The sequence below is a fragment of the Mirounga leonina genome, unplaced genomic scaffold, assembly GCF_011800145.1.
Source record: "Mirounga leonina isolate KUSES-001 unplaced genomic scaffold, KU_Mleo_1.0 Mir_118, whole genome shotgun sequence".
Lineage (NCBI taxonomy): Eukaryota > Metazoa > Chordata > Mammalia > Carnivora > Phocidae > Mirounga > Mirounga leonina.
Genome location: NW_023270277.1, coordinates 39,465 through 54,641, shown reverse-complemented (window position 1 = coordinate 54,641; position 15,177 = coordinate 39,465). Strand labels below are relative to the sequence as shown.

Below are 15,177 nucleotides of genomic sequence, written 5' to 3'. Positions count from 1 at the left end.
TGTGTGTGATCCGGGATGTGCATCCATCCTGACAGTGTGTGTGATCCGGGGTGTGCATCCACCCTGACAGTGTGTGTGATCCGGGGTGTGCATCCAACCCTGACAGTGTGTGTGATCCTGGGTGTGCATCCAACCCTGACAGTGTGTGTGATCCGGGGAGTGCATCCAACCCTGACAATGTGTGTGATCCTGGGAGTGCATCCAACCCTGACAGTGTGTGTGATCCTGGGTGTGCATCCAACCCTGACAATGTGTGTGATCCTGGGTGTGCATCCACCCTGACAGTGTGTGTGATCGTGGGTGTGCATCCACCCTGACAATGTGTGTAATCCTGGGTGTGCATCCAACCCTGACACGCCGGTAATCCCAGGTGTGCATCCAACAGAACTGTACACAGTCATTCCCCAAAGAAACATACAAATATTCACCAGGGCACTCAGCCCAAACTAGGAACAGCCCAAGTGTCCATCCAGAGTAGAAGAGATACAACTGCAGCACGTCTGGAACAGGGTATTGAAATCAGCATCAGAGTGAGCGCTACAAGACAGGCCATGGAGAATCTCACAGAGAAAAGATGACAGAAAGAGCACACACTATAGGATTCCAAGGTCCTAAGTTAAAAAGGTAGAAAGAACCTGACTAATGACCTCTGGAGTGGAGGGAGCGGTACTGGTCCCAAGTACCCACTGACAACCTGTGCAAATGTGAAAGGTTTGCTGATGAGAAGAACGAATGTGTAACAGAGTAAACATCTCCACAGAACTAACTGGATGTGCAATCACACACCACCCCCCCAAAAGAAAACGAAGCACCCTAAACACATTTTATTTATTAAACCCAGGTTGAAAGTATTAGGAAAATCAAAATTTTAAGAAATGTAACAGAATAGTTCTCTTACACATTCCGACAACTGCTAAAGAGAAAGCCTGTAGGGGCACCTGGGTGGCTCAGTCAGTTAAGCGTCTGCCTTTGGCTCAGGTCATGATCTCGGGGTCCTGGGATCAAGCCCCGCGTGGGGCTCCCTGCTCGGCGGGGAGACTGCTCTTCCCTCTCTCACTGCCTGATGCTCCCCTCTGCTTGTGTTCCCCCTCTGTCAAATAAATAAATAAAATCTTAAAAAAAAAAAGAAAGCCCGTAAACAATCACAAGATGCTAAAGGGTAAGAGAGATCTAAAACAATACTAATTTATAAAACACATCTTACCAGTGTTTTGAAATAAAAAAAAAATCATCGAGAAATGTTTCTTAAAAGGAACAGGGGAAAAGAAAAAGGGAAAGAAACAGATTGTGTGGGAATATTACTTCTAAAATCAACAATTACAATTGATCTTTAAAAATTAAGTTTCTAGCTTTTTAAGACATGTGTATTTAAAATACTTCATTTTTACCCAAATTATATACTTGTGTACAAAAAATAATCCGATCTTAAAAACAGAAAACATGAAAGTGTGACTGCTTGAAATCATGAACCACTACTCAGAATAAATAAATCTGCATTCTCTAAAACACAGAAAGTAGAAATGGACAAGGTGTCCATATCCTGGAGATTAAGACATGTGATCTAAAAAATGTGTACTATTCTGTCCAATGAGAATTCGATGTAAGAACAGGTCAGGCCTTGGGATGCCTGGGTGGTTCAGTTGCCTGAGTGTCTGCCTTCCACTCAGGTCATGATCCCAGGGTCCTGGGATCAAGCCCCGCATCGGGCTCCCTGCTCAGTGGGGAGCCTGCTTCTCCCTCTCTCTCTGCCTGCTGCCCCCCGCCCCCGGCTTGTGCTCTGTCAAATAAATAAATAAAATCTTAAAAAAAAAAAAAAAGAACAGGTCAGGCCTTAAGGCAGTTAACTTAAATAGTTAGTTGTTAACATAGAGAGTCAGCTGACAGCCAGAAATGAGAAGTTCAGATTCCAGAGTAAATTTATCTAAGCCAAAGTAACGTGTGTATTACTAGCTTCTGAGACATCATTAACACATCAGCAGTGTTTCTGTGGCACTTTTGTGAACTTTCTGGCTCATACCTGTATATGTTTTTATTAAAACAAACAAATAAGCCTATGGTCAAATCCCAGTCTACCAGTTTGAAGCTGGGTGACCTTTGATAAGTTATATATTTTCTCTCCAGAACTCAGTTTCTCCATGTGCAAAACAGGTTTACCAACTATTCCCTTCCCTAACAAGGTAATGGAGAGGACAAAAATTGAGAATGATCAAAAATAAAAATACAGTGCTGTATGGTAAGCAATCTGAAAAGCTTTCAGTAAAGACACGGTTTAAGATACCAATGATTAGAGTCTTTGTCCAGTCTTACACAAAGTTCTCATTCAAACACCAATACTAAATTGCAGCTCTCACATGTCAGCCATACTTCTAAATATGTAATATATCTCACAACTGATTTTCAAAACATTTGGCAGCTTCTCATTTTAAAGGCCTCAAGAGCTCATCACTGGACATAGCCTATTGTTTCTGATGCCAATCCACAGCCTTGTTTGGCCTACAGAGCCTGCATATTTTGTTAGGTTGGATACAAAAGAAGTTAGAAGATTGAGCCAGGTTTTTTTTTTTTTTTTTTTAATTTTTTTAAAGATTTATTTCTTTTAGAGAGAGAGTGAACGAGAGAAGGGGCAGAGGGAGAGAAAGAGGGAAAGAAGCAGCCTCCTGCTGAGTGGGGAGCCTGATGTGGGGCTCGATCTCATGGCCTTAAGATCATGACCTGAGCCAAAATCAAGAGTCGGACGCTTAACTGACTGAGCCACCCAGGCGCCCCAGCCAGAATTTTTAAACATCTAACTGAGTCTCCATAAAATAATGGTAGTGATAAAAGTAACTTTCCTTTCATAACAATATATGAAGCACTCTGTATCAGAAATGAAGCCCATTTCTTTAGCAGCTAGCCCCTGGGGTCATGGAAGGTGCCAGAGCACACACCTGTGGCATGCTCCTAGTGATGGAACGTGCCCGCCCCTGGGCTCTGATGTCTCACTGCAGTGCTACAACCCTCACGCTCTCCCCAGTGGTTGTGCATGAATCTTAGAACCGTGCAGCCCACTGACGTGCTTACTAGTTCCAGGCAGCTCCTTAAGTAAGTTAAAAAATAAACTTCAGTTCCTCCATCACACTGGCCGTATCTCAAATGTACAACGGCCTGTTAGTGGCTTCCACACCGAATGGAGCAGATACAGCGTTACCTGCCTTATCCCAGAATGTTCTACAGTGCAGCACTCCAGAACCTAAACCCAGAAGTCCAACTGCTGGGGTGCAGGATATGCATCCATAATAATACCAGTACTACCCTATATTTCTAAGACACTTCACTGTTGAAAATACATTTTTGTAGATATTATAGAACTTTATTCTAGCAATAAACTTGTAACATAAGCAGACTAGTTACCAGGGCTTAAATGTTTCAATCACACAGATGGACATGAAAAAGGAGATTATAACTCAGGTCTCCAGGTCTTAGGCAGGGCTCTTACCAGTATCACTTATGTGATTATAAATGCATTTTAGCCTTTCTCTTTCTGCCATCTTGGAGCCTATGGAGCCCTGCTGGGAATAGGACTCCTAAAACACCAAATATGTCCGGAAGGCTGTGGCCCAAGGCCTTTTTTGCTGGCCATAAGCGGGGTCTCCACAACCAGAGGGAGCACACAGCTCTTAAAATCTAAGGTTGAGATGAAACTGAATTCTATCTAGGCAAGAGATGTGCCTATGTGTGCCAAGCAAAGAACAACACAGTGACTTCTGGTGGCAAGCCAAACAAAACCAGAGTAATCTGGGGAAAAGTAACTCGAGCTCATGAAACAGTGGCATGGTTCGTGCCAAATTCTGAAGCAACCTTCCTGCTAAAGCCATTGGCCACAGAATCTGTGTGATGTTGTACCCCTCAAGGATTTAAACTTAATGAAAAGTAAATAAATAAAGGTATAGATCTATCCGTTCTCTTGTATTTTTGTCAAATAAATAAATACATAAAATAAAAATAAATGCATTTTAATAAGTAAATTCCAAGATCATGCCCACCTTTCAGAACTGTGGAACCAGCAGTGAAAAAAAATGGGTATCCTGTAGCTATGTAAACGGACCAGAATAAACACTTAGTAGCACATTAGTGTGGTTAAACTCACAACGTCTCAAGTTAGGGGACTCCAGTATTAGACATTAAATGAGATCTCTTCTACCTGTCTTGCTTTATGGGCTGTGTTAATGCCATGATTTCTGAGGCAGCTCAGAGTTCTTGGATCTGGTGACCGGCCCACGTTCCAGTCAGAAACAGCGCCGCTGTCAATGACCCACTGCAACACAGAACACACATGTGCACCTTCAAGTTCCAGTACAGTACCTGCCGGGCAGTGTGATTCATGGGGATACCATGCTTCTTCATGCAACTCTGCCCTCGATAATCAGGAGGGTTTCCTATTTCATACGTGGATGTCGCTGCACTGTCTATCCTCCACTGCAGGAGAAAAAAATAATTTTTTTCACAATTTCCTGCCGCAAAGGCAGTCAGGTTGGCCTCTTTAAGATAGAGAATGGTACTTACATGATCTGAAAGCTTTTGATCAGTTACAAGTTTTCTGAAAACTGCTTCTGCAATGGGTGACCGACAGATGTTACCTTAAAAAGAGGGGAAGGCAGAGAGTGGGCGTCAGGTTTGATGCTAGGGCAAATGCTGAATGCCAGAGACCACTTCACCCACCTGACACACAGCAACAGCACCTCCCTAAGGAAAGCAAGGTCAGCATCCTACCAGTGCATCCACAGTGGGACCTCTGGAGAAGAGCTGACCAAACCCAAGCTCAATGATTTGACACCAGCTGTCCAAGTACTCAAAGTACAAATAACCAAAACGTAAGAAAATCAATTACAACTGAAATCACTGTTTTTCAGGCTGTTATAAATGACCCAGAAGTAACTCATGAAATCAGTGAAGTGGGTTGCAATGAGCCTATTTTTAAAATGAAATACAATAGGGTTAAAAATATGTATTTTCAAGTATATTGCACATAAGGATGAATACTGTTTCATAAAATACACAACCAAATTTCAGCCTAACAGTAGTTCAACACAAACTTTCAGGGTGCAGTCTGTTGGGAGTCGGCCGGCTGAATTAAGGGTGCTTCCCTCCAGGTCACCAAGCCTGCCCAGAACTTCCAACATCGGCTGCAAGTTCAGGGATTCCCCAGGGCCACCCTCACTTCAGAGCAGCTGGCTACAGATCCAGGAGTCCCCACACATTCAATAATTCTCTAGACGAACACGTAAAACTCAGGAAAATGCTAGACTTAGGATTACAGTTTTATCATAACAAAAAGATTCAAAGCAGAAAGAGCCAAAGTTAGAAAGCATAGGCAGATTTGGAAGAGTTTCGAACCTGAAGCTTTCTGGCCCTCCGACACGTGTCACCCTCTCGTCATCCATCTAGAACAATACTCAAAGTATTACCAATTCAGGATGCTTCCCAGAGCGCCAATGCCAAGGGTTCACTGAGTTTCATTAAGTAGGTATGAGTGATGGAATAATGGGCCTGCAGCTGAACTAACGTCCAGCTCCCCCATCCCTAATGTGTGGCTCACAGACCCCACCCTGACTCACCCACCATGCATGAACTACGTAAGGACCTCCTGGAATAACAAAACATGCCCATTATCCTAAGGAATTATGCTAAAAGCATAAATAAGATAAGAAAATTCCTTATCAGAAAAAAAGGAAGACTGGAATTGATCTCTTAGGAAGAGTACTTTAACGGGCATTTAAATTAGGGGGCTGTATGAGTAAGGAGCAATGAATGTGCACTGGTGGGTCTGGGTTACAGGAACCTTAACTGTGCCCAGGATGTGGACTCTGTGGGTCCAGTGGGAAGAGAATGTTCAACAAACATATTCTGCATGTCTATGACACAGGAGCCCAGCACTGTAAAAGGGCCTGAAGAGAAAGACTCTTTCCACAAGTTAGGAAAACAACTGCAGGGCTGGAAAGCCTGGAATTAAAGGTGGAGACTCAGCCTACAGAGGGCAACACAAAAAACAAGAGGAATAGACGGGAGCAGAGTTAAGACACGGGTCACTCTTTACTCACATTAGAATCTTCAATACTTCAGGTTCCACCTTTGGAAAAGTTCTAAAAACTTAAAATGTCATCTTCAGATTTCTTTAGAAAAAAGCTCAATCTGTGAGGTCTCAAGTTTGTTTTTTCCAAATTAGGCAGCATGATACGTCCTCTTACTCAATATCTGTACTTCAAGGACTGAGACTCACCAAAGGAAAAAATGAAATTCTCCCAGGGTAGGGACTGTGTCTCTTACCTTGGGCTGCACCCCCCACAACGAGCAGCACATAGGAAGTATCAAGAAGTATCAGTTAACTGTAGGAAAGAGGAAACCTAACACCACTGACAGTCACCAGGCACAAGCCCTGGGGCCTTCAACCATTCAGTCTACCTCTGTGGCACAAAAACACAGGACACTTTCAGTAATCTTGCCAAAATAAGGAGTGCAGTTCCTTCCTGCCATTAGTCTTACCAGTGGAAAACATCTGACACTCCTCTCCACACTTCAGTCTGAAAAGAGCCCAAATAAATGCTTTGAAGGAAGAATTTTTTTACATATCAAAAATATACCGTTCTTACTGCTCTATGTATACACAGGCTATCGTGCAAAATGGCATTCATAGACTCCTCAAACCTGCCCACAATATGACCACTCAGCACCCCCCACCCCGGTGATACTCTCTCTGATCCAGCACATGCCCCTCTGCACCCCTGGGACCTCACCCCTGCCCAGTCTAATCTCAACACAGCAGATGAACACTTCTTTCTAAATGTCCCACCTCTGCTCAATGGCTTCATCCTCCAGTGGCTTATCTCCTTCAGAGTAAGCCCAAGCCCTCACATGGCCTCACCAGACATGTCCTCTGTAGACCCTAAAACAGCATCTGAAAACTATGATCCATTGCTCACCACCTTTGTGTACAGCCGACAAAACCAAAAATAATTTTTACCTTTATAAACAGCTGAAAAAACTCAAAAGTAGAGTAACATCTTGTGACATGAGAAAAACCACATGGAATTCAAACTGCAGTGTCCGTAAATAAAGTTATGCTGGGATACAGTCAAGCGTTATTGTTTATGTATTGTCTAGGTCTGCTTTTGCAAAGCACCCAAACACTTACTTTCTGGTTCTTTATATAAGGAGTTCACAGACTCCTGCCCCAGAGCGCTCATTTTTATGTAAGGAAATACCTTTCCTACCCATCCAGAATAGTTCTAGTTATGTATTTGTGGTGGCATTGAGAAAATAGTCACTCAAATTACTTTCAAGTTCAGGTACAGATGAAGGTCTGGTTGAAAAAGGCTACTGGGTCTCTAGGCCAGGCCACAGTGGTTTCCCTGCCAATGTGAACAGGACGAGCACTCTCATTTCAAAACTGTTCACCCACTTTCTTTTGAGCCCCGGAAGACCCAGGCTTGCTTTCTCAACTCTCAAGTCTTTGCCCAAATGTCACCTTATAGATAAGGCCATCCCTGACTCATCTACTTAAAAGTGTATTCCACTCTCACCCCCTTCCCTGCTCTACAGTTCTTAACACATCACCAACTTATTAAGTAACCAAGTACTTGGTTGTTGGTGACAGAACATGAGCTCCGCAGAGGCAGGGACTTTTGTCTGTTGCTCACTACCATATCCCTAGCACTCAGAAGAGTGCCTGGTAATAGAGCAGTTGCTTAAAAAAAAAAAAAAAATTGTATGGAATATAAATAGACACAGGTATACATCCCCTGTTAATAACCACCACGGTGCATTATGTCAGCATAATCGACAACACCAAGTAAAATAAACAAGGCAATGGAATCCTGTTAGATGCCCAACATGAACTGAACTGCCCTTTAATCTTAATTTGTTGATTCCATAAGTCAGCCTTCATGGAGAGCTTAAAAACCAAATGATGCCCACTACCAAACTGAAACAAGGTGGCCCTTTTACTTTTCCCCTCACAGAAATTCAATTCTGCAAATACCTAGTTATCGTCACATATTGTCTTAAAGCTGGAAATACAGAAAAATAAGCCACAGTTACTGCCCTCAAGAGGGCTAAATCTAGATGTGATCCCAAGAGGCTATCAAGTAATTATAATAAAGTTCATATAATGAAAGGTGTCTACAAAGGGTTATAGGTAAACGACCTCCACTTAGAGGATCTGGGAAAAGCAAAGAGAATATGTGGACCTAATCTTACAGAAAGTCTTTCCAGGGAAAATGCAATATGGGTGCCCAGAAACAACCACACAGAGGTGCGTCAAGCACCTGAACTGCTGGGAGACAGCAAGTCACAGGGCATGGGCAGGAAAAGGTATGGAGATGAAGCGGAAACAGATGGGCAGACTTCCATCCTCTTCTTGAAGGGGGCAGCACAGAAAGGTGGGGAAACTTTAGTCCACAGGAAATGGAGACTCATCAGAAGATTTTAAGTAACTGGACTATTGATGATTTAGGCCTTCCTGTCTTGGAGGTTAAGGAGACAGGGTGCAAACACTGAGAAATATAACCCTGTGGTGCTATTCCAAAGGAAGAATCCCGACAACTACAGGGAGAGTGAATTCTAATTTGGAACACTGGCACCTAGAGAATCCGGTCCCCCTGGTTCGGCTTTTATAGCCAAGAAACCCAGATCCTTGCACTCCATCTGTCTTTAGCTTACATCCATTTGTAAGCAGGGGCCAAGAAAATGAGCCAGCAAACCAGGGCTGTAATGGGTCTGGGGGCATCGGGAGGCCCCAAGAGAGTAGATCAGTCCAGCAGCCTTGGGTCTACTCGATGAAGGAGAAACGGGGATGCCAGGCGTGTGCAACGCAAAGGACCCTGGTTTGCAGTGTCGGTGCTGCAGGTGAGGACGGCTAGGTGCGCGGACTGAGGTGACAGGTAACCCGGCTTGGATCGGACCGAGCAGGGTAAGAGGGGACCCCGCGTGCAGAACAGGCAGGTGAGAGAGAACCTCGCTTGGAGAGTGGGCTGGGCTGGTGAGGGAACCCAGCTTGGAGAACAGGCCAGCAAGTGCGCGGCGCGGAGGAAGAGCCCCGGGCGCTCCATTCCACCCTCCGGTATCCCCGACCCCGGCCTTGGCCCGACGGCGCAGCCCAAAACGCAGGAGACCCACCCCGACCGTTCGGGAAAGCCAGAGTGGGGCTAGATCAGCGCTGTCTCACCCAGACACACGAAGAGCACAGACTTCGGCAGCTGCTCAGCCATCTTCCCGCGCGCACACCCAGGCGCCCACTGAGCGCGTCGGGACGTTTCCTGCGCGACGCATGCGCACCTCGAGGGTCCCGCCCCGCGCGCCTGCGCAGTACGGCCTTAGCCCCGCCCCGGAGCGAGCGCCGGGCTTTGCACCTGCGCAGTACTGAGGCGGGGGGGGCCACGGTCCTCCGGAGAACGGAAGGGGCGCCACGGGGGAGGGGGCGGCGTGGGGGCGGGGCAAAAGGTCAGGAGGCGGAGGAGGGGCCTCGGGAGGGGGAGGAGCTTCGAGGAGAGGGGCGGAGTGGGGCGGGGCCGTGCGTCACCTGGAAAGGGGAGGGTCCGGTGGGGGGCTGGACTCAGGTCACCTGAGGGCGGGGGAGGGCTCCCGGAGCACGTGGTGGGGGTGCGTGGGACTCCTGACCGACACCTGAGGGGCCGGTCCTGGACCGCGGGCTAGGCCTCTCCCTCCTGGGGTTCAGGTGAACGTCCCCCCAGACCTGGGCCGCGCGGCTCAAACGCGAGGCCCGCGATCGGGGGTGAGCGGAGCCCGCACAGGGCCAAGGAGGACCTCCCCGGACCCGAGACCCCTGCGTCGCCCTGCCGCCCACAACCGTCCGTTCTGGGACAGGGGCCGTCGGCCTAGGTTGTCCCAGTTCTAAGATGAGATGCTTTCGAAGCCGCCATGGGACTGACAAGGTCCAGAGCAGACCCTCCCTGGTTGCCCCCCGAGTGCTGTGTTGTTTTTGCCCAGAGAATACGTGAAGTAGGTGCTTTGTACTGGACAAAAGCGGGTGTTCACCTGCTCCCTTACCTGTCTCAGGTGTGCGCCTCGCCGGGGCCCGTCCCTGCCCTGGGAGGCGGGGCCGAGCGGAGGGCGCCCTTCCTGTTCCTGGGTAGGTGTCCGCGGCTCGAGGGGCGCCGGAGAGGACCAGCTCCGGGGTCACAAGTGAGTACGGGTGTCGGTGCCGCCCCTGAGCCTCACCCAGAATCGGGGTCACCTCCACCCCTTCCCCCTTAAGAAACTGCTGGAGAGGGTAAATGGGTGGCGAAAGGGCGAGAAACGAGCGTGTCTTGGGATTTGCTGTCGTCATCCCGCGAACTGTCAAAGATTAACCAGCTCTCTGGACGCGACCACGGTCGTTTCCGTTCACAGAAAAGCTCTAACGCTTACTTTTAACTACTGTAATTCATCTTATGTTATTTGGGATTATGTCATGTTGGAAAAGCCACTTGCTAGTTACTGCCTTTTCCGTTCCAATTTGTTCCAATAAGTGACACTCTGAGCTCTGTCAGGGTGGTGTGGGTGTGCTGTGCGCTTGACTCGGGGGGAGCACGTGGTGGGCACGAGCACCTGGACCCCAGGAGGGAGAGGCCTAGGGGTCGGTCAATAGGGGGGGCAGGAGGCCGGGAAGATGCGCGCGGGGCGCTTGCCCCGAAGTGTGCCAGGCCCTCCACACACTCACCTGGCCCTCCCTGTGACCAGCCAGGCTGTTTGGGGAGCCGCTTGGAGTAGAGGGGTCTCTGAGAGCAGAAGAGGTGGGTGGGGTGGCCACTCTGGCCCTGGGAGCACAGGGCGTCTGTGGATCTCCTTGCTGCAGTGGATCTTTCACATTGAAACAAGTTAGGAAAGTGCTATGAACTGGTGAGTGACCACAAAGAAATGGGATGTACCTGCGGGCCAGAAACGTAGCCTTTTCACTTGATTTCAACAAATGTTTCCAACTCTGCCAGGGCTGAGTTGGAAAGAACGACACAGACAGGGCCCCCTGCCCCACAGGGAGTCAGAATCTGATGGGTCCAGAAAGTTCTACCCGTAGGAGAGAAGATTTTCAGGTTTTCTTCTGCTTACAGAATATGCCTCTCCTGCATTCTTGTTCTCAGGAATGTTTTTATTGAGATGTGGGAGATGCCTAATTAATAATAAGTTAGAAGATGCCCTCCAGAGAAATGACAGGTCTCCCAGGAGCCCTTTACTTCCTTGTGTGGGCCTGCTCTTGCATTACCTGTGCAGGCCTGACTGCTCAGGTGTTTGCAAATTACTATGTTGGAGGTTAGAATAATCAAAATAAATTATAACTTCCATCCTGTTCATCTTGTTTAAATTAAGGAAAATTGGCTGTTTGGTTTGCTAATGTTCTATTTAAACAAAGTTTCTGTAAAATGAGAAAATACTAACCTTCATCTTTTGTAAGATTAAAAAATAATAGTAACAAGTCTTTGCTCATCAAGAGTGATTTGAGGCTTTTATTCCACCTAAAAAGTAGGATGTGGTGCCTCATGGGTCAGAGGGAAATCTGGCTGGCTGTGTTGCTGGACTGACTGCCTGTCACAAGTCCTTCTACCTGTTGCCTTGTTTGCAAGTGTGTCGTGATAAGACATAATCCTATGCAATTTAGAACCTAAGCACACTGAATTTTCTGTTTTCTTTGGAAGAGTCCATTTTTTACACCAAATGATCAGACTAGAGTGGCATGTGTAGTCTGCTGTGAGCCAGGATCTCTCCTTAGTTTGAGAAAAGATAAAGTGAGTCTAAGTCAAGGGTCTCCTTATGCTGAAAGCTAAGTTCTCACCACTCCCTACTCTCTGTCCCACATCTGCAGCCTGGGGTCAGGGGGAGGAGAAAAGAAGCACAGGATATACTAATGTTATGTACTGTTTACTAAGTTTTAGTTGCATGTGTCAGAAACTCTGATCCAAATTGGCTTTAGCAGAAAGGGAAAGTCTGCTGGTCCAAGTCACTGGACAGTCCCGAGCTGCTGTGGCTTCAGCTGTTGCCTAGTCCTGGGCTCCGGTAGGGCCACTAATGTTTGGGGTTCAGCCAATTTGGTTTAAAGTTTGGACTATGAAGGCTGCTGATGTGACCAGAGAGACCAGTTTTGATTTCTTGAACTGATAAGTTCTGTCCCCTTGAGTCAAAGGAAGTAGTTAAACCAAGGCCACAGAAAGATAAGAATCCACTTAAGAAACTATTAAAAAAAAAAAAAAAAAGAAACGATGTCTGTAGTTGTCGGGCAGTGGTGTTCAAGACAGTAATGTTCTAATAAAGCTTCTGAGCTAAGGGCAATATGTCAAAGCCTTCTAAAAAATTACATAGATGTATGAAGTTTCTTCTACTTTGACTAAGATTTAATCTATCTATTCTATATATTTCCTTAGCAGCATTCTAGCTCCTTTGATTTTGGTTAGGGTTTTATCAATTCAGTGAATTAACCTTTATTTCATGTAAGTTATAAGGCTTAATAATTTGGTTAATATCTAGTTAATGGACATTTGGAAAACCGTTTCTAAACTTCTAAACTTTTCCTGTAGGTACCTCTCTCATAGCTGAGCATCCACTGAGGAAAATATTATTGTGGATGCTTGTTGATATGAAGGAAAGTTTGGGAAGCCCTGGCCTTGAGTAATGGGGTGCAGGGTGCTTAATCCATGGTCAGTTTCTCTCCCCAGGTGGCAAGTTTGCCCCAGCGACCCAGCCCCTAGTTTATTGCCCATGATCAATATGTAAATTATTTCCACAGCTTAAGCTCCTTTCAAGCTTTTGAGGTTTCCAAAGTAAAAATTTTCTTCCCAGTATTTTTGAAACTCTTAATTTCAATAAAATTGTCTTAGTATGGACATTTTCAAATGCTTTAATCACTTTTTAAAGAAAAATTTAAGCTAAGTTTCTTAGCTTGAGGTTTGGCAGCCATTCACTCTCAGGAGGAAACTCAAAGATCTTTAGAGAATTTGCTTTGCCTTGGGATTCAAGAGACTCAAGACTTTTATGAATGTTCAGATGCCAACCATGATTTAAAATTTAAAAGGCCTCTTTAGTTATGACCTGTATCTTCATAACTTCAGTGATATAATGATGCCAACATTCTGACCAGACCATGCTCTCTATATCCCTGATGGCACAGCCGAGGAAAAGAGCCGGGATTTGATGCTGAGGACAGGAACTGAGGCTTATGTCTAAATTGTTATTATTTGTTGGCTCTAACAGAGAAATTCGCTATACATAACTATGACCAAGCAATGGGATTTTATCAGAAATTTTAAAAATCTGCGCTATTAAAACCAATTATCTGGAGTCTTGTATAGTTCAGCTGAACACGAAGGCATGCTGACGGTGACCAGGCTTGTGGCCCGCCAGTGCACAGGGCTTAGCGACCGCACTCTGTGGCGCGTAGGCACCGTAGGCCGTATCTGAATTCCCAAGTCCAATAGCCCCCTTCCCGTGTTTACAAAAAAGGCTGCGACCTTTCCCCACAGCAGGATGTTTGCAGTATCAGCTCTCAACTGTGGAATTTGCTTATTTGACTGACTCAGTTCTGCTTGCTTGATAGGGTTCACAGCAGAAAGTCTTCTGGGGGCAAGATTTATGTACTATTTACTAAGTTTTAGTTGCATGTGTCAGGAACTCTGATCCAAACTGGCTTTAGCAGAAAGGGAAAGCCTGCTGGTCCAAGTCACTGGACAGTCCCGAGCTGCTGTGGCTTCAGCTGTTGCCTAGCCCTGGGCTCCGGTGGGGCCAGCAGAGCCCAGATTCTCTCCGCAGCTCTTGTCCAATGCCCTTCTGTGTGGTGTGCTCTCAGGCTCTCCCCTTGTGGTGACAGAATCTTGTAGCAAGTCCAAACGGAAGTGCCTGGGAGAGAGGAGTTCTGGCAGCTCCACACCAGCACTTGGTGAGATGCTGACGGGTCAGCTTTGGTTTGAAGCTCGGCTGTGGTACAAGATTTGTTCTGATTTGCACAGTTGGGTCACCTGCCCCATTCCAGGGGCAGCATCAATGAAAGAGGCAAACTGTGCTGGTTCTGAAACAAGACAGATATTCAGGAGGAGCAGGAGCACATCTCTGCCACAGTGTGCTAATCCAATTCAGGAAGTTGAATTGAGCGCCTAGACATATGCACAAGGCACTGCAGGGCACAGAGATCAGGAAAACGTGCTGCTTCTGGCCTGTAAGTGTTGTAGTTTAGTGGTGCGAAAAGAAAAAGTTGAGAACACAAAGGAAGTAGGAAGAAGAGACAGTTGGGTGGATGTGAGCCTCAAATCACAAACTCGAGTGCCAAAAACGTGAACATGTATCATGAGCCCTCGTTTTCTATCAAATTTGTCTCTCTTCATTCTCCCTGGAGGCAGTCATGTTTCAGGGTGATGCCAGGTCTGGGCTAGCACTGCCCACTCAGATTTGCTTTCGGTCTTCAGATACCACTAATCCTGGAGATGCTGCTAAGCTGCCCCTTGCTGCATTCACAAGGCTCTAACAGTCCAGGCTGATAAAAGGACAGTGCAGTTTCCTCCTGCGGGCAGAACTGCTGGCCCTCCTGTGCCTCCTGGGCTGACAGGAACTTTGTGGGGTGAGTCGTATTGGCCCTGGGCATGCACAGGGCTGTAGTGCTGGTCTCATGGCAATCAGACCTCCTTGGGTTTCCTTCTCTGTTTTCATCCTCCCTTTCTTTAGAGGACCTGGAAAGGACTACTTTAGGATGCTGCACCATCAACTTGTCCCTTGCTTCCCTCTGGTCCTTCTCTCTCGCAAGGTCTGGGAAATATTATAACGTCTAAGAGGCAGAGAAATTTTCTATTACTCAGCACATTTCCTTCTAAATGAACTCTGTCTAGTCCTCACAGGGATTTGACCTCTAATTCCCAAAAGCCACACAAATACTTTATTCATTTAACACATGTATATTGGGCACTTACCTATATGTCGTTATGGCATGTGCTGGAGATATTACAGTTAATAAAATAAAATAGTCGATGTATTTGCCCATGGTGCTTACCTTGTTGTGAAGGAAGTGTACAGGAAAGACTAAGATAGATAGATGATAGATAGATAGATAGATAGATAGATAGATAGATAGATAGGGATAGATAGATATAGATGATGATAGGCAGACAGACAGACATGGTAGATACAGACAGATATAATTGATTGGCAGATAGATACAAATGATATAGATGC

At 46.2% G+C, this 15,177-nt stretch overlaps 3 protein-coding genes across 6 annotated transcripts in view; 1 reads left to right on the top strand and 2 right to left on the bottom strand.

Moving 5' to 3' along the window:
• LOC118007328 overlaps window positions 1-991 on the bottom strand; it is a 2,892-nt gene extending 1,901 nt beyond the window's left edge. Inside the window, exon 1 of the mRNA XM_035000348.1 lies at window positions 18-991. Within this exon, the coding sequence (XP_034856239.1) occupies window positions 18-378 (361 nt within the window). The 5' untranslated portion in view covers window positions 379-991. The remainder of the gene's footprint in view (window positions 1-17) is intronic.
• The window catches only part of LOC118007329 (low molecular weight phosphotyrosine protein phosphatase), a 15,602-nt gene extending 6,298 nt beyond the window's left edge, over window positions 1-9,304 (bottom strand). Inside the window, exons 1-3 of one of the 3 annotated variants that reach the window (XM_035000349.1) lie at window positions 9,200-9,304; window positions 4,543-4,616; window positions 4,342-4,455 (exon numbers count right to left, since the gene is read on the bottom strand). In XM_035000349.1, the coding sequence (XP_034856240.1) occupies window positions 4,342-4,455; window positions 4,543-4,616; window positions 9,200-9,242 (231 nt within the window). In that variant the 5' untranslated portion in view covers window positions 9,243-9,304. Of the gene's footprint in view, window positions 1-4,180; window positions 4,456-4,542; window positions 4,617-9,199 lie in introns of all 3 variants that reach the window. The other 2 variants (XM_035000350.1, XM_035000351.1) reach the window with 2 other exon arrangements.
• Window positions 9,305-9,525: 221 nt separating this feature from the next.
• Window positions 9,526-15,177, top strand: part of LOC118007327 (SH3 domain-containing YSC84-like protein 1) — a 37,431-nt gene continuing 31,779 nt past the window's right edge. Inside the window, exons 1-2 of one of the 2 annotated variants that reach the window (XM_035000347.1) lie at window positions 9,526-9,544; window positions 10,051-10,176. In XM_035000347.1, coding sequence (XP_034856238.1) covers window position 10,176 — 1 coding nt within the window. In that variant the 5' untranslated portion in view covers window positions 9,526-9,544; window positions 10,051-10,175. Of the gene's footprint in view, window positions 9,545-9,685; window positions 10,177-15,177 lie in introns of those variants that run through there. The other variant, XM_035000346.1, reaches the window with a different exon arrangement.